Source organism: Thermobia domestica, chromosome 13, assembly GCF_964235325.1.
Source record: "Thermobia domestica chromosome 13, izTheDome1.hap1.1, whole genome shotgun sequence".
NCBI classification, from domain to species: Eukaryota; Metazoa; Arthropoda; class Insecta; order Zygentoma; family Lepismatidae; genus Thermobia; species Thermobia domestica.
The window spans coordinates 156,467,914-156,487,178 of NC_137466.1; the positions used below are offsets into that span (position 1 = coordinate 156,467,914).

General features: G+C 34.9%; 1 protein-coding gene across 1 annotated transcript in view; it reads left to right on the forward strand.

Moving 5' to 3' along the window:
- Positions 1–1,178: 1,178 nt before the first annotated feature.
- The window catches only part of LOC145668666 (PAT complex subunit CCDC47), a 52,947-nt gene continuing 34,860 nt past the window's right edge, over positions 1,179–19,265 (forward strand). The window contains exons 1-4 of the mRNA XM_081736721.1: positions 1,179–1,293; positions 9,703–9,940; positions 14,453–14,569; positions 18,957–19,131. Of these exons, the coding sequence (XP_081592847.1) occupies positions 9,707–9,940; positions 14,453–14,569; positions 18,957–19,131 (526 nt within the window). The 5' untranslated portion in view covers positions 1,179–1,293; positions 9,703–9,706. The remainder of the gene's footprint in view (positions 1,294–9,702; positions 9,941–14,452; positions 14,570–18,956; positions 19,132–19,265) is intronic.

Sequence of the window (19,265 nt, forward strand, 5' to 3'; positions counted from 1 at the left end):
AGGCAAGGCATCGTTGCTGAAAGGAACGGTTACTTCAATTAACCAAACCAAATCAACCATAACAATTCACCATGAAAATTGTGAAGAATCGCTTCCGAATCGGTCTTGGAGGTTCTTCTCTACATCTTCTGCGGCTCGCAACAACAGGATTGGATATAGATATCCCAGCCCTTGTAAACTCTCCTAGTCACCCTCATTTATCACATTGAATGTAATATTTCAAATACATTTTTATATTTTTCTTTTCTTGTATAATAATAATAATAATAATAATAATAATAATAATAATAATAATAATAATAATAATAATAATAATAATAATAATAATAATAATAATAATAATAATAATAATAATAATAATAATAATAAGAAGAAGAAGAAGAAGAAGAAGAAGAAGAAGAAGAATTATTATGTTCCAATCATCAAAATATATTTTGATAAATTTAACTCAAAATTAGATAAGCATCCTTCTTATTCCAACGTATATCCATTGCGGTCCAACGTGGCAACGTTTCGTCAGTTCTTGGTACGTTGCCACCTGGAAAGGAACTGGAGGAGGTGTTTCTTCTCTAGTGGAACAGAAACAAGCGAACAATAGAATAATAAAAATAATATATCAACTGTTCAGAGAAATTTTACATATATATTATATTGTTATTCATTGTTTCTAAATACTACATAGAATGTATATATTGTTATACATTTTTAGAATTATTATTATTATTATTATTATTATTATTATTATTATTATTATTATTATTATTATTATTATTATTATTATTATTATTATTATTATTATTATTATTATTATTATTATTATTATTAGTTGCGGCCCTTCACCTTGCTAGCGAAGACGGTTATGGCCCTCAGGCTCATTATAATTGAACACCACTGCTCTAGCTTATATAGATACTGTAAGTAAAATCATATTTATCACTAAGATTGATTATCTGCCATTCCGTATCAGTTTTTACGAAATTTTTGAATCACAAAGTACGCAAAAAAATAGAAAAATCAATTACAAATGCTACGATGATTATCTCAAACTTAAATGCAATTTTGGTATTGCGCTGACGCTAACCGCTAAGGAATTAGGTCCTGACGTGTAAGCCTATGCAGAACGACACGGTTCGAGTCCAAATTAATTTGTTCATGCCACTTTCTTTCTTTTCTTCTAAGTAGATTATAAATAAATGGTGCCATCTGATGACAAGGAAGATAACTAAGAAAACAGGAAGAAATGGTGTAGTAGTGCGACGTGAATGCAGTGGTTGTGCTTGGATGTGTTACCGGGTTCGTAATTTGGAAGTTATTTTTACTTGTAATGCTAACAGGATAGGATTAAATTAAATTTTAAACATTTATATTGTAATGTAAAGAGTGTAATGACTTATTATAAGGTTTCAACATGGTTGTTAGCAGTAAATGCTAATCAAAAACGTGATGCGGCATAAATGTGTAAAATCTCTAATGCAGATTATTTATAATGCATGTTCTATTTCCTGTGTTAACAATAAATCCATTGGATACTGATTAAGGATAATACGTCATAAGAAAGAGGATTTTGTAGGATAGTAGTATCTACTGTCGGAGGAATTTCTTTCCCAAGGTAGGGAACTAGTGTGTTTACAAGTTCGAAATCATTAGAGAGGGCATATATTCCGAAGTTGGGCGTCCGCTTTCGTCAAGTTTTTTCACTGTTATCTCCTTTCCACACTTTCTGCAATTTGTTATTAGGTTCATTAATCCGTGCTCTTCATAAACTTTTAAAAGATTTTGTTCGTTATCCACATATTGCTTCACAAATGTTAAAACTGTTAGTTCATTGCCCTTGTACATTCGCCATGTTGGTAACATAAATGCTCGTTTCTTTCCCACAATGCAACTGTTCGGTTACCTTGCGCCAAGTAGTTCCCTCCGCTCGCCATATAGTCCCATGTTTATAACCGCTTATATATAACAAATAAACAGATTTTTCGAGACTCTTATATATTATCAAGCACACAAACGATCAAATTATCCATATATTTCCTGTAAATTTTAAAAATTTCGCTGGAAACGGACGCCCAACTTTGGAATTTAACCCTTAGAGAGATTATACTAAGCTGTAAATAAATGAGTGCATATGAAAGATAACGAAAAGGTTCTAGATTATTGTTCCCTCTATATATTTCATAAATAGAAGTATTTGCTTACCTGATACGGTTGCGATGATGATTTTGAAGAATTATATTACGTTTTTTGAACTAAGAATATGTTAATTTTGGGGGTTTGGAGGGTTTTGCGCCATACGCGTGTAGAAATGTTTATTGTTGTCGGGGGGTTAGGGGGCTTGGCCCCTATGCTTTGAAGAAGTATTTAACTTTTTTGTAAAATAATAATACTTTAGGTTTTATGAAATAGTCGAAGGTTGTCCTGCTATACTTTTATAGAAAATTGTGTTGTTGTCGGGGGGTGGAGTTAGGGAGATGCGGATCAGTGGTATAGGTTCGAAAAAGTGTATAAGAAGATCCGAAAAATGTATTATTTTCTTCTGCTCATCTAATAATACAGTTTTTCGGCTCTTCTGGATCATCTATATCACTGACCCGCATCGAGGGATTGGGGACCAGTAATCTAGAACCTTGCCAAAGATGACTGTGTAACAGTAATTTCGGGTAGACTTTACAAGACACGCTCCAGCTGCGCATCGATAAATAGGGACCTTTTAAAAAGTAGAGTAGAGTAAGATATAAATAGTAGGGTAGGGGTTAGGAACGGGTTAGCATAAGGTTAAGTAAGTATTGATCCATTTTCATAAAACTATTAGTGTGTAATTTCTCGTTTCTGAGTGAGTATACCTGCTGGAGCGGGCGTTGTAAACTTACCCGTAATTTCTAATAAACTTTACAGTTGATGAGTAGAACCGCTTGAAAAGAAATATAATGTAGTTGAGTAAGGTCGGATTAGCTTTGGGTTATGGAATTTTGGACCGTTTTTGTTAAAATTAATAGGGCATATTTCTGGATTTAGGGAGCGAGAACTTTTTTGAGTTAAAATTTCTTAGGGCTACTTTCTTGGTATATTTTCTGTATTTTTTGTTGCTTCAGGTTGGTTGACGTAGTACTGGCCCCCAAATCCAAAAGTGCACTATTAATATAGTGTAATTTCTTGTCTATGCGTAGGATACCAACTGGAGCGGGGATTGTAAAATTAACTCGTCAATTCTTTCTGTCGCTGAGGCGCCCTTTCCTTCCGGACGCAACACACGCAGGTCCCCTGCTGTGATCTTGCCCTGTTTTCGTTACGTATTGACTTGTCTTTTGGTTTTAGCACCAAGCACAAATAGATTTGTGTTACCTGCGCATTCGTTTTCGCGGCACATTTCCGAATCCGTATTTACGCCCGTAAGGGAGAGCTCCTGTAAAGTGAATCTGCATTCATGAATACAGTTTCTGCTCCAAGAAATGATTTCGAAGACACTACGAGTAAATTTCGTGTTGCAAAATAAGTGTATGTAATCAGTTTCAAGGCACATCAGTACGATATTGTCAATCTGTACATAATTATTTAGACATGCACTGAGGTGGTATCAATCCAGAATGTCTTAGGAAATCATTTACAGCAACAGCCACAGGGAACACTACATTTTTAAGAAAGAAAAAATGTTAGGATCTAAAGTATTTTGTAAGGAAAACCCTTGAGTGTATGATTTAAACAGAATTTCGTGAATAAGTAATAAATTGTACAACAAAACTGTTGACGTTTTATTACATCATATACTTTGGATTAATGTTTTTCTTTTATCTGTAGGCCTACAGTGCAGGGCCAGCTAACTTATATAGTTTGTTTGTTGCTTTTAGTCGACGATATGCAGGCTAGATTTTGTGCATATAGTCTGGTTCTTCCTGAAATGGATAATTGCCTTTGTGGGGAAACTGTGCCAAAGAATGTGCGAGAATTTATGACATCGTCTTTGTCTTTCAGAATAAGCCAAATGTAGGGATTCTCCGTAATTCTTTTAGGGATTTCCTGTTTGATTTCTTGCCGTCTATAAAAAGTACACGTCCAATAAAATGCTGCTCTTGGTAAAACTTTGCATAGTAGCTTTCAGCGTATTCCTGCAGGTGCTTAACGTACGCAAATCTTGTGCTGAACCTAGTTCGTTTTCGGATTGATCTGATTCAGAAAGCACACAGTTATTCGTTGAATCTTCAGAGTTCATCAGTTAACATCTCTGATACGCTTGAAGAATCAATTACTTGTGTGTATGATTTTTTTTTGTAGAGTTATTTAGATTTTTGTTTCTTCAGCAATGCTACCTGGGCCGTTCTTTCTCATTTCCTTTTTTTTTTTTTTTTTTTTTTTTCCTGTTCTGAAAGTATTTCTTTCCAATCGTAAGAAGTGATGACTCTTGATGCCTTCTCAGCAATTTTTCTCTTCTTTGTGTATTTAGGCTCTGACCGAAACAAAGCGCTTCTAAAGGGAGAATTCACTGAAGAATTTGTGGTTTCTTGTATAACTTTTGCATTGATTTGACCAAGTGATTCAGGCTGCCTTGTTTCTGTCAAATTCTCCACTGCGTATGATGAAGACGCAGAACGATTTTTAGGTATCTCCAGTGTGCTTGATGAACAGTTGTTTAAGTTGATTGTTTTGTTCCTTTCATCATGGATTACCATGCAAGGATCAGTAGATCGTTCGGAATCTTGCTATTTTACATTTTCTTCTAATGTCTTGCGGGAAAAAAAAATGAGTTCCAAATGTTTTCCTGTGTCGTGTGATTTTGTCCTAACCTGTGGGAAACTTCCTTAGTTGTAATAGAACATATTAGTGTAATAAACTGTGGTTTTATCGAAAGGTGAAATACCAGACCGTCTAACCCTAGTAATAACAGTTTCTTAAATCACAAGGAAGATCTCAAATAGTAGAGCGAAACTTCTCCCAGTTAATAGCTGGTTCGGGTTTTCTAACTTCCTTTTATGTACAATAATTTTTCAATTCTGCTTTATAGGTTTAAATACGTTAATGTCACATTGTTAAGTTATATGTGTAGTGTTACAGCATAATGCTACTAACTCGATGTCATGATTTGAACAAAACTCATTTAGATCAAGTGTTAAAGTGATTTCAGGCTTTCCAATGCTTTTATATTTCCTATTTTTCCTATATATTTGCATCTCTTCCTATAAAATCCTATATTTCCTGTATTTTAACGAAACCTCGTATATTTTTGTGGCATTGCTACTTCCACTTGTGAAAACAAAAAAAGAAAATAAGGTGTGGATGGTTGGAGGGCCTTTTGTCTCCACAGTAGCAGGGTTGGCTGGTTATCAGGATTTCTTCGTGAGTGAGTCGGCAGACGTATCGCATTTGTGGCCAATTAATCCTGCTTCCGAGTTCAAATGAAGGACAGTTTCTCTCCGATGTGACTCGAAAAGCTGTTTTTATTCCGCTTTAAGCTTATGTGACCTCTTCCAGCATAACCCGGTTGTTGCATAATAACATCAAGAAGAAACAAACTTATTTCTGTCGATATATGATATGAATATATAGAGCAAATTATTTAAACCAGAAAAACTTGGTTTAAACCAAAAAGAAAAACCTGGTTTAAACAAAAAAAAAAAAAAAATCTAGTTTTTTAGTTTTTTCAATAAAAACCATGGTTTTTGCTAACCCTGCACAGTAGGGTGGTTGAATGAAGACTTGTGTTTCGTCCTTTCCTGCTTATTGTCTAAAGACAATTACATCAAACAATATGCTCTACAGACAAATTGTTTGAAGCCAAACTGCATTTCTTCATATGTACTTCAGTTATATTTGATTAATTTCTGTGTTTCTTTCAACGCAAAAATCTGCTAATTCATTTACTCTACTCAGAGTCATCAGAGCTAGTCAGAATGTTGCTATTGAGGTTTGTGAAGCCAGATGTATTGGGGGAAAGAAGGGTGCTGATTTATCTGCAATTGATTTCAAGAACTGCGAATACCATCTGCGGCAACCTGAAGTTGGAGCGAAAGCGCAAACTGTAATAGCTAACTGCTCAGAACTACAAAAGAGGGAATTCAGGGAGGATATGAAGCGATTCTACATTTGTGTGGTTTCATAACTGCTTAAGAAATTACCAATATCGAAACTATTGTTGAAGTAGCTGCAATGTCTACATCCACTATCAGAAAAGATTACTTATTTACGGAATTTGGCAATAGAAATGAAGCATGTGTTTGCAGATTATAAGAACATCGATGTCTTCATGGAGGAGTGGAAACTATTCTGTGGAGCAACTTATTGAAGGTTCTTGGTCTACGGAAAAAGCTGTGTGTGGTGATGTCAGATACTTGCCCGTAGATCAATACTGGGCAAGAGTATGTGATGTAAGAAATTCATGTGGAACAACTAAATATCCAATGATGTCTAAAGTGGTCAAAGTTCGCCTATCAGTATTTCATGGTAGTGCTGATATGGAACGTGGTTTCTCAGAGAACAAACACATTTTAGGAATTGATTGATCACATCTTGCATACGAGAGTATAAAGGCTCTGAAGACTGTAAGGGACAGCATTGGAATGTGGAGGAAAAGTTGTTACAAAACAATTAACAGATGCTATGCAGAACGCCTGGAGAACGTATAAAGACTACTTAGAAGAGTGCAGATCCAAAGAGGCCGCAGTGGTGAAGATTTCCAGAGAACAAAATGCATTAAGAAATGCAAAGCAAGAAGTTATATCATAGGGAGTTTCAAAGAGTGAATATGGACGAAACAGGACAGAAGGAAGTTGAAGTAGCTACTAGACTGATGAAGATGCTCAGACAAGTTTTTTAATTATTTCTACCTGTTGGATAATTAAAATGTTCCTTTTTCACAGCTTCACGAAACCTCCTATATTTTTTCGTCATGATTTCCTGTATTTTTTCTCATTAGCATTGGAAAGCCTGTGATCTGTATCCATCAATGAAATGAATAACAGGCAGCTTCACCTTTCACCCACCAACCATGGGTGAAACACGTTGGTGATATATTCGTAGTATATTTCTCCATTCATCCAACCACTTTCACTTTTACCAAGAACCCATGAGTCAAGCCTTCCCAGCAATTTCAGTTTGTAGATGAACATAGTGATACATAATAAATAGAAGAAATATTTCACTACTAGCACAAATAGTAATAGGAACTGTTAAGCACTATATATATATATATATATATATATATATATATATATATATATATATTTTTTTTTTTTTCAGAACCTGCTGAGTCCTCAATGTTTCAATTACCTCTTGGCCCCAGTATTTTTTTCCACTTTTTAAATCCTCGATGAATTTTCAGAGCTTCGGAAAGTCCTTTCGTTCTTAATTACTCATAAACTTCATTAAACCATTGCCGTATCATGTTCTCGCACACCACTGCAAGATTTTTTTTTTTAATTTTTTTTTTCGTCAGGACTTAGGCGTTCGTTTGTTTATTTCAGTTTGACGACGTTAAAAAAAAAAAAAAAGCTTCGAACCGATGTTTACCTGATTTGTTGTTCGTGAACGGATTCTTCCTAGGTCGTCCTTCACTAGGGAAAATCCTGCTCTAGCTATTTCTATTATCCATTTGGCCAACATATTTTGATCGTTATCTGCTGTCTGTCAAGGGTTCCATCTTGTAATGCCCTGGTATTTTCCCTTTTACTTTGTTCATTAGCATATTTCGTGGAACACTGTGCCGTCTACTTGCTTCTCAAAAAAATAAACCATTTGTTTTCACGTCTTCAATAATCCTCTTCATGTTTTCTTCAGAATACCTTACAATAAGGGTTTCTTTCCTTCTTCTTCAAATTGACGTCACATTTCTTTCCCATTTTGGTTTTTGTCCAATTCTAAAACTGTGGAAAAAAAATATACCAAATCTAGTACCAAACTAACGCTTAACTAGTAATGACACCTAAGATCCAGAAATTGTCAGCCCATGTTAGTTACTGAGAAATCGTAAAGGACTACCACCCCAACTGTCTACGATTATATGTCGCTCTCAGAATTTCATCGTGAAGCAAATTACGCTGGTCTAGTATGCGCTCACTTAAAAACCTAGTACTTGCCATCGCCGTCAATTAATGAATTAGGTTTAAGTTTCGCGGTCACTAATTGACACCAACCATCATGCCACTCGTAATGTTTCACGAGGCCGTTCTAATCACGCAGTTGTATTTCCACGTGAATTGGCACGTCCCAAAAACATAATATAAATGTTGTATGGATTTATAGTTTAATTACCTTGTCTTTTCTTCTTAAGCTTTATGATGAGGTAGCTCATTATAGAACAAGGCTTAACAAGTTTTCACATACAATGACTACTTAATCTGTTGACCGGAATCAGACAAAGAAACAACTAGGAATATCATAAAGATGGCAGTAACTGGAAACAAAAGGCTGTTCTCAGTCTTCCTACCTTATCTTAGATTACAATGTGTCAATTACCCACGAACCCTACAAAGTTTTTAACCCAACGAAACACCAAAAGTAAAGTTTGTAATTCAGTTGGGAAAGTGCAGCAGAGTAGAAATATTTATGGATGCAGTAGAATAATTTGGATTGTCCAAGCACAGCAGCTAGGCTGTGGTACAAGCCACGTGGCCTCAGTAGAGAGCGCCGACTTCAGGAGTGAGATAGTGTGTGTGATTGTTCTGGAAAGCAGACTGGGTAACATGGTAGTCAACACATCGGCATCGTATGCCAAAGAGCCTGGTCCAGTCATTCACTTTTTCAGTCTTCGTGTGTTATTAAATTTCCACCTACAAAGGATCTTCTGTGTGTATGTAAAAAAAAAAAAAAAAAAAAAAAAAAAAAAAAAAAAATCTAGTTTCCTCCTTTCATAAATATTTGATATCACAATCGTTAGAAGGTGTTTTCAATACATAGAGACTGGATTGTCCAAGCATAGCAACTATGCTGTGGTATGAGCCACGTGGTCTAACATGATCAGAAAGCATCGACTTGACTTCAGGAGGGAAAGTGTGTGGATGATCTGGGTAGCGTGATAGTGAACGTACCGGCACGCCAAAGGTCGACTCACGATCTAGCCATTCACTTTTTCACTCTTTGTATGTTACTGAATTGGCACCTATAGAGGATCTAGTGTGTAAAAAAAAAAGTTCGATTGTTTCCTCCTTTCATTAATATTTGTTATTTTTTTAATTGGATCAAAAGATCCAATATATTTCAGTCAAAAATTTTCTTGTACGCCTTATATCTGGAGAACTACATGTAGTGTAGCCAAACCCAAACTATAACTAGAAAATACGAAAACTCGGTTTAGGGTCCGTTCAAAAATTTTGATCCAAAAACTTAATTATTGGCAAAATTAGCAATTTGTTTATTATTATTATTATTATTATTATTATTATTCCTAAAATTCTTGTTTTATTTGTTTATTTATATGCATACATATTTATTTATTTTGTATTTAAGCTTACAATCTTGTGTTGAAGCCTCAACATTGTAAACATAATGCTTTGAATAAATTTCGAGACACTTCGGTGTGTGTGTTAAAGCTTGAAAAAGTAAACAGGGGTGTGTGAACTATTGCTGTAAATATGACAAGTACGCTTCCATTGTTGTTTTTCAAGAGTACAAATGTATTATATCTTTTTGCTCTTATCCAATGCTGGTGATGTGTTTTGCTTCATTAAGTAACAGTAAGAAAGAATGTTTAATTAAGATTTTGTATGAATTTTGTTTCAGGAGAATGAAGCTTGTAGAGGTAGTGTTGTTTTCTTTGTTACTGTTGATTCCGTTCGGTGCGTCCTCTCCTCAATATAATGCTGAAGTCGAGGACAATGAATTTGCTGAATTTGAAGATTTTGACGATGAAGATGTGGAGACAGTGAAGGAAACTGTAGATACGGAGGAAAGTATAAAGAAGGAACCAGTGGAGCCAGAACAAGTAGATGAAGATGATGATGAGGAAGCTATTGTTGAAGTAAGTTTACTTATTTTATGATTTTTAAAGTTATCGTAGTTGTTTGGTTTATAGCACATCACGTTGTTGAGAGTGAGTACCAAGTGGAAATGGGTCCAACTGAAATGTACATGTGCTTATGAAGAGAGTGTGTTGGTAAGCAACTTTTGAACATTTAAGACATACAAAGACTTTACCTTGTATCCTACGAGGAGAAACTTTTTCCTTACTGTTTTGTTGCTTTCTTGCAACTTCTTCGAAGTTATCTATTTCACTGCTGTACTGGCAGCATGTAGGTAGATTCTTATTTAAAGAACTTTGTCTTCGATTGAATGGTTTTTGTTGTTCAATGAACGGAGTTAAGGAAGTGCATACACTATTGGTATATCCTTCGTCTGCAGTCTAATGTTATATAGAGGTAGATAACTGTGAGATGTGTTTCTGAAGTTAATTTTACAGGATGCGCATGTGTTGGTCTTCTGTTACTGGTAAGGTGAGATTTACTTACTTTTGATATCCCTTGAGACAAATGTCAATTACTTCGTCACGAGAATTGGAAAATAATGAATATATCCTGTTGTCTTCGTGATTACTACAAGGATGTTTGGCACTGTTGTGAATTTTATTACATCCTCAGCTATAAAATGTTAACTCGACAGTTATTTCCTTTATCAGTGTGTTATATTTCACTCTAAGTGTTATTCTAAACTTAGCCTGCGTCTGTCTGTCGTAGCATATTTTCCTAATGTCATTTCTTAAGTTTAGAATGTTTATCTTTCGTACGTGTTATCTGCTCGGATGTGTCCAATTTGTCCTTTGTAGGTAGTCTTCCGACGAGATAAAATACCTTGGAATGGTACCACTATAGATGATTTTTCTGTCATTATGTATGTTTGTGAAGTGTTTTATTAACATATGTTTGCCCTGATAGATTGAGAAAGTCAGTGTATATCAGTTGCTTATACTAGTTTGAATTCGTATATATCATCCAAAGTACATAAATCATGATTACGCATATTCTCAAGAAGAAAATTAATAATACACATCGTGTTATTGTTATTGTGTTAGCCTTTAGCACTCATGATCGCGGGTTCAATCCCCACTGGGAGCCCAATGTCTCAGATTGAGAACAGAGTAACTGTTCGAATCCCACTTTTAAGTTGTAGATCCCGACTGAAAAAAAAAAAAAAAAAAAAAAAAAGTACACTTCAGTCAAGTCAAGCACAACTGTACAAGAAACATGCTTAGCTTTTGCGCTTCTATCGCGAAGTCAGGGATTTAATCCCTCATTCGACCATTCTGACGAAAGTTTTTCTTACTTCCATCTGTGAATGTCTTGTTTTTAAATCGTCGTTATTACTAATTACCGGCAGTGATGGATTTGCGAAGGGGGCTAGGGCGGTATCTTTTGGATTGAAGCCTGTTCCCCGAAATTACGGAATTTCTAAAACACGAAATATTAGTTATGCAAGCTTTCCATAAATACGAATTATGAATTCTTAGAAAGACTAAATATTAATAAGAAAACATTAATACATTGATAAGTACATTAATATTTTTCTAAATTCGTCACTGTAGTATCAGTATAAAATGGTCATCAAAGTTGTATCCGGAAGATTGTTGCAGAATATACAAACGAAACGAAATATTAGTTTTGCCTGTACCCATAAATTTCAAGCTTCTCCCAAATAAAAATTAGGGATTTTTAGAAAAACCAAACATTAATCAGAGAAACCCCTTCCAAAATATTTTTCTAAATCCGTTATTGATTATTGTATAGAATGGTATTCAAGGTTGTATCTGGAAGATTATTGCTAAATCACTGCACAGCTCAGTATAACAAATGTGGAAGTACGCTCTGACGAATATATTGAAAAACATAAGTTTAACTTATGTGCTGGAAGCTAGAGCACTAGGCATTAAGAAATTAAACATTGGGGGGGACTGAAAATGAAATGATCTACAGAATAAAATAAAATGTCGATAACTCAGAAGTTAAAATAAAGTTGAAAGCTTCTAAAATTGCCCTCAAATACTACGTACTTTATGTTTAATTCATAAAACATGTGCTCCATCCATCATGAATTCCAAAATTTCCGTTTTTTCCTAAATGCAATATTTGTGCAATGTTGGATCGCTATAACAGATAGTTAAGAACTCTGAGTATCTCTTTATTATATAGTAAATTAAATGCATAATTCTGCTTAAGTACTGCCTAAGTCCGTTCTAGGTGTTTATTTCTCATTTCCCATATAGGAGGATTTCTAGAGCACAGTGTTGATGTTCGAACGATTGTAACTTGCAGTAATAGTAAAGTTACGATAAAGGAGTGAAGTATATTTACAAATTGTCAGTGCATTTACGAATAATTTAGGCAAGCAGCAACAGAAATTATCATTCCTTGAAATAGTCTGGCCTCTTATTTGGTGCGATTACATAATAAAAATATATCATGGAAGATAACCTTATGATAATAAAGTACGTTGTTCTAGAGTGATTATTCTACTGCACACTCATATTAAATCATATAAATCTTTGTCGGCATGTATAAGTGGATTTGGAAAAATAATAGAAATTCTTTACGACAAGAATTTCCAAAGTAATGTGTTAACTTACCTTATTAAAATGTTAGTATTCTTAAATTTTGCTAAAGTTGTTATATGTGCATTAATTTGGTTCAAATATAAAACCTAAATTCAGAAAATAGCTGTTTAAGCACTTTGCCCAGTTATAGCTTACTTTAAATGTCACAGTGTTTATTCTTATGAGAAAAAAAAAAAAAAGCGAAGTAAATTCATCACAATAAATAATAAACTTAAGTGATTTTCTTATCATTTGCCCATAACAGGCTTTCCAAAGCTCCTATATTTCCTATTTTTCCTATATATTGGCGTCTCTTCCTATAAACTCCTATATTTCCTATATTTTAAAGAAAGAACCTATATTTTGTGGCATTGCTACTTCCACTTGTGAAAATAACATAAGGAAATAAGGTGTAAGTGGTTGGAGGGCCTTTTCTCTCCACAGTAGTATGGTTGAATGGAGACTCTTCTGTGTTTTGTCCTACCTGTTACAGAGCAATTAATAAATGCTATGCAGAACGTCTGCAGAAAGTGTAAAGATTACTTAGAAGAGTGCAGATCCGAAGAGGCCGCAGTGGCAAAGATTTCCAGAGACGAAAGTGCGTTAAGAAATGCGAAACAAGAAGCTATATCACAGGAAGTTTCAAAGAGTGAATTGGCTCTGAGTAAATTAAATGAAATGGACGAAACAGTACAGAAGGAAATGGAAGTAGCTATTGGACTGATGAAAGATGCTCAGACAATATTATCTTATGCGCTGTCAAAAAAGGACATGGTTGACGTTAGTGTTGCCCAGGCAATGAACCAAACCACATCCTTGAAGATGAATGAACTACAGAAAATTCAAGACGAGCAGAACAAAGAGAAACGGAAGATGAAAAATAAGATATTCAGACACTGAAGAATAACTTATACTTTTATTGTATATATTTCCTTAGATGTTCTGTGTGCAATTGTGTGTTTAGATACTTAACAAACCAACTCTTTGTGTCATGTGTTTTGTGATATTTTTTGATTTTTATATTGATTTTTACAGCTTATGTATACCATTTGAAAAAAAGAAAGGAATTAACATTGAAATGGTAGGATCTTGCAAGTGATGATATTATTCATATCTTGGTGACGTATACTTACAAATACTGATTTTCTGGTGCAAATCCTTTTTACACTTCCCTTATGGTCGTTACTTAATACAGGTGAGCTACGTACGAAAACACTAAGAAACTTCCGGACCGGTATAAAATTTTGCAACGAGATAATTACCCATTTAGTTATATTTAGAGTAGAATGTATGTTCATATAACAATTGGTGTGATTTCCGTGTGATTTTTTATTTATTTACGAAACCTCCTATATTTTTTCATCGTGATTTCCTATATATTTTCTCATTAGCATTGGAAAGCCTGCCATAATGATATTCCTGTACACAGTCAGTCCAGTTAATAGTCAGTTTATTCTTTATTTATGCTTGGCCTGTCCCTACCGGGCGTTGTACGTTACTAAATTGAGTGAGAGCAGATCACATTTCAACAGTTCTGTGGAATATCAGGATTTCCATCGACCAGAAAACGTCAGGGGATTTTATGAGAAACTTAAAAGACCTGGAACAACTAGCGAATTTTAAGTACGGATTTTTAGTACCCAGAGTCCGTTTCTCTTTTCCTTACCCAGCTACTCGGTAAAATTTGTTTGTTTTGCAAAACGTCTGTACCTAAACACACACTTTACACATGTATATGTAGTATATGTATAGTAGAAGAAGAACCCACTGGTCGGGATATATATATATATATATATATATATATATATATATATATAGTCCTAAAAGCCAGGGAATTCGTATTTTCCAAATTAGTCGGAATCCTGAATATGCTCGACTTTTTTTTTTATTAATATTATTAATATTATTGAGGAGTATATTTCTTATTAACTCACGAATTCCGTTTTGTAGGATGACGATAATGAATTCGAACACTTCCAGGATGCGGAAGAATTTGAGGGGTTTGAAGGCTTGGGAGCAGGTGGTAAGCCAGACAGCAAAGAAACTCCCAAGATAACGATTACAAAGGTAAGTACATATAGTGCATACGTGTTCTACTAACTTGCGAAGAATATTGTCCACTGCAAGTTGGAAACTCTTTATTGCAACATGTTGTTTTATTTGTTTATTTCCAGGTAATGATTTGATTTACAAAGGCGTAAATTTTGTACGCTAGTGGTAATAGGTAACATTTATCATTTAGTTTTGTGGAATCTCTTAAATTTAATTTAACTTACGAGATTTTCTGTAATTTACAAATGTAATATAGTACGAGCAGTTCATCTTTCTGTTAACTTTTAGAAGTTTAAGACATGTTTTCATCAAATTTCTCTCAGGCAAATGGCATAAACATAAGGATATCAGTCGTGTAGCGAAATTATAGATAATTTGTTTGACAGAGTGAAACTAACTAGGGATGATTCCATATCGGGACCAAATACCTGGGGAGAAAATATATATCGTCTGAAAGCTCTTGCTATGAGAAGTACGAAACCGTTTTCAAATTATGGAAGAACCCGCAACTTGACCGTATGAGGGGCCGGTTTGTTGGTGTTTGTGACCCTATGTATGGCATATTCGACAGAATAAAAATGAATGTTATGCATAAGCGCCTGAAGCCATCATGTTCCTTTTTGGCTCATTGCTAGAATGTGACTCGAGCAAGTGTTTGCTAATATCACTTTGCACCCAGACACACCCATTTGATCAGTTTTGCCAACGAACTATAAATACGATGTGATAGATCGTTTCTGTACCAGTGTATGTAAATCCATGAAACGTGGGATAAACATCATTCGTCATTAGAGAAAATATACTGTGGACATATTCCTCTCCCAAGTACCCCAGTTTGTCAGTGTTGCCAACCAATTGCAAAATGAGAAGTTGTAAAGCAGGTTCCGTACAATGAGACGTTTATACACCAAGTTTGGCAGAAACATCACACGACACTATAGGAAAAAGGCGTTGCGTGTTACCGCCTCCCAACCATTTTAGGTTGTCAGTGTTATATACATCCAGTGGTACAGAAACCATCTACCACATTGTATTTATAGCTCGTTTGCAACACTGAACAAATGGGTATGTCAGGGTGCAATGTGATATTATAAAACCCTTGCTTGAGTCACGTTCTAGCAATGAGGCAAAAAGGAACATGATGACTTCAGGCACTTACGCGTAACATTCATTTTTATTCTGTCGAATATGCCATATATAAGGCCAAAAACACCAACAAACCGGGCTCTTATAGGGTCAAGTTGCGGGTCTGCCCGTGATTTGAAAACGGTTTCGTACTTCTCAAAGCAAGAGCTTTCAAACGATATATAAGTTTTCCCCAGGTACTTGGTCCCGATATGGAATCATCCCTAGTAAGTGTGATCGATTGACGCTTGCTGTGCAAGATAAATAACGAGGTGAATTGTGAGATGAAATTTGCCAACATGTTCTTTGCTTTAAGGAGGATGAAGAGATGTTAAAAAGGTACAGCAATTATTTGAGTAAGAAAATGTACTAGTGTAATTGCTTATTTGTTGCTATGTAATGACAGTTGATATTGCTAGAATTTGCATTTTATTTAGTAAGGTTAATAGTAAAGTTCTCTCTAATGCGTACTTTATTTGCTGGTAAGAAGACAAAGACGTATTTTTGAACACAACTCACTTAGTAATATACGCATTTTCCAATATTGACAAGCTAGTCTACTCAATCTTTTCTCAGGGTGCAAAGAAAAACCCTCACACAAAGTTTTCTTCTTATTGTTGTATAACGTAACCCATGTAGGGCAGATTGCAAATTTGGAAAAAAAGTTAAAAATTGGAGATCAGAATGGATGTAAAATAAAGAAAGAAAAAAAATACAATGTCAACTCGAGATATGCGCCAAATAGGAAAGCATCTTCACATGACTTCTATGTGTTGTTGTGGTGGAACGATGTAAACAAAAACTTTACTGCAAGAGGACTTTTCATAACTTAGTTCGACATGCCTTTTTGGTTGCATGAATTTTTTCAGGATAAAGGTAATACTTAGCGGTGATCGTTAACTTAATAGTTGCCACCAGTTCCGAAAACTTGTTGCTGTTACTTTCTATAGGAAAGTTTGCACAGTCTTCAGTGACTGAACGAATCGTTTAATTTATTTAATTATAAAATCTAGGCCTAACCCTAGGTCGGCGATTTGAGGTATAAAATTGTGAGGATTCTGTTCACAACTCTGTCATACTTTAATGGAAAGTTTTACTCTTCTTGTTCGCATCATTGAGCAGACATGACACCTAACCAAAAGAATTTTTTTATACTTAGTTTATATGTCAAAGTACGACCCTTTGTCATGGCATTAATATCCACTTTCTCAGCACCCATCCCAAAAGATTGTATGGTCAAAATCGTAATATAATTGTATAAATTAGCACTTAAGGACATTTGTTGCTTCATATTCGACGTGTTCCTGTCTGCATGCGTGGGCAAACTGGTGTTCGAGAAACGGTTCGTGAGGCAGCGTCAATTTAGTGTTCAGCTGAATAAAATGTAGTTTTTTATAATTTGAAAGACTCAGGTGGGTATTATAGACGTGAGAAGTAATAGTAATTGGCTTCGAGTATTTTTCAACGGTAGGTCGGCTTGAGGCTGACTTGAAATGGCATCACTGCTGAAAACCTTAAAAACTGAACAGACAAAATCCAAGATCAAGCTGTCGGAAGTTGGAAGAGGAACTGAAGATTAGTTAAGCAGCATGCGGCATTCAACAGGATATTTCATAAACATCTTTTTAAAATATCTTGTTGCGTGTTTCTACTGACACAGACGGAAAAACTAGCGAAGATTAATTAGTACAGAATTTCAGATACGTGCTGCATAATTGGGTGGTAGGAAAACAAAACTCACCTGTGAAACGGGCACAGGCGGCAGGATGTTAGTACCATTTTGGTCCTCAAAAGCAAGCTCCATCAACATTCTGACACCATAAAAAAATGCCCAGACCGCAAAAGATTCACAGATTTTCTTTCATCCTAAGATCAGGTCCGGTGAAAGTTCTTCCTGTTGACGTACAAAAGACTGTGACTGTACTTTGGTGAACACGGAGCCTTCCCTAAACTTTCGAAGAATTAGGTCAACAATAACCAAAGGTCCGTACGCTCCGTGAAATCCTACTCACCACAACAATGCTATTTCACATACGGCTGCTCTGATAGTTATTTCTTGGCCCTAAAATAATGTTCGACTGTTACATCTTCGCCATTGGATTTAGCACCAAATCAACTATTTTCTGATCCTTAAATTTCACGTTAGAATCAAATTCGATGATGAGAAAGAAGCATTACAAGCTTTATGCAGAAATGGAAGGTATGTGTTTAAGGACTGGAGGGGCTTCCGAAGAAGTTGGTTTTTGAGGATAGACTGGAGCATTGTTGTAGATGGAAGATTACTTTGGAAGCGTATAAAGTTTTGTGAGATTCTGATTAATGGTGTAATTCTATCAAATTTTGGTGTGGCGTGGCGTAGCTCTGCACCAATTCTGTCGACTCTCTGTGATCATATGTTACGGCTTCTGTGAACATGAGTCGCGTTCTGTGCTCTTTCTCCCGGACTTTTATTGCTGTATTTAGAGTGTCTATGAGTTTTATATGAAGATATTTCATAGTTATCTGCATACTTCGCTTGCAAAGTAATCTTATATCAGTGAGTAGATAAAACTAATGACAAATTTCCTCCTTTGCTGCTCCATTTATATGATAGGACTTTGTTATTGTCACTATTACCTTTATTATTTCTCTCAGCTTGACGTTTTGTCGATGTATGTTCTGATTTATTTACCTATGGGTAACCCCCCATACCTATGGTTAGCCTTTTTAACATATATCTCTACATCCTCCTCAAAGCAAAGAACGTGTTGGCAAATTTCGTCTCACAATTCTCATATATATATATATATATATATATATATATATATATATATATATATATATATATATATATATATATATATATATATATATATATATCCCCGTACGCTTCGAACTGTTCGCAGAGAAACAAGCTTTAACATTCTGAAGCCCACTAATGCATGATTTTGTTTTCTGTATACGCGATATATTTCAGTTTCCTCCAAATATTCTTGCAGATTACATATTGAAACGTTATCGAAGGACATTGAAAAGAAGTTGTATTTACAGTAGTGATGCTATTAGTGCCTCTTCTTAGTGGAAAATAACGTTATATGTATAACATTTTCAATACTTTTAAATCAGTAATTTTATTCTAATCGATTAGGTAAAACTAATTTTCTCAGTGTTGACGATAATTCTGTGTGTGCAGTTAATTTGTTAAAGTAGTTGTATAAACTATACAATCCGATCAAAAGAGAGTTCCTACATTCTTCATGTACTTCTTGAAGTAACATATAAATTGTGTGTATTTTAGGTTCCTCTTCACCTTCGTACTAATTGGGATAGTTACTACATGGAAATGCTAATGGTTCTAGGGCTTGTAGTATATTTTCTCAATTTCTTCACTGGAAAAGCTAAGAATCAAAAATTGGCAAATGCGTGGTTTACAACTCACAAATCCCTGCTTGAAGACAATTTTAGCTTAGTAGGTGAGTATGCATTACGTGTATTTTCAGTTACTGGATTTGAAGAAAAACTTGATCGAATATTTGAAAACTCTCTCACCGATTTGCTATCTCCCCTGACCAGAGATAAAAAATTCCAATAATAGTAAATAACCAAA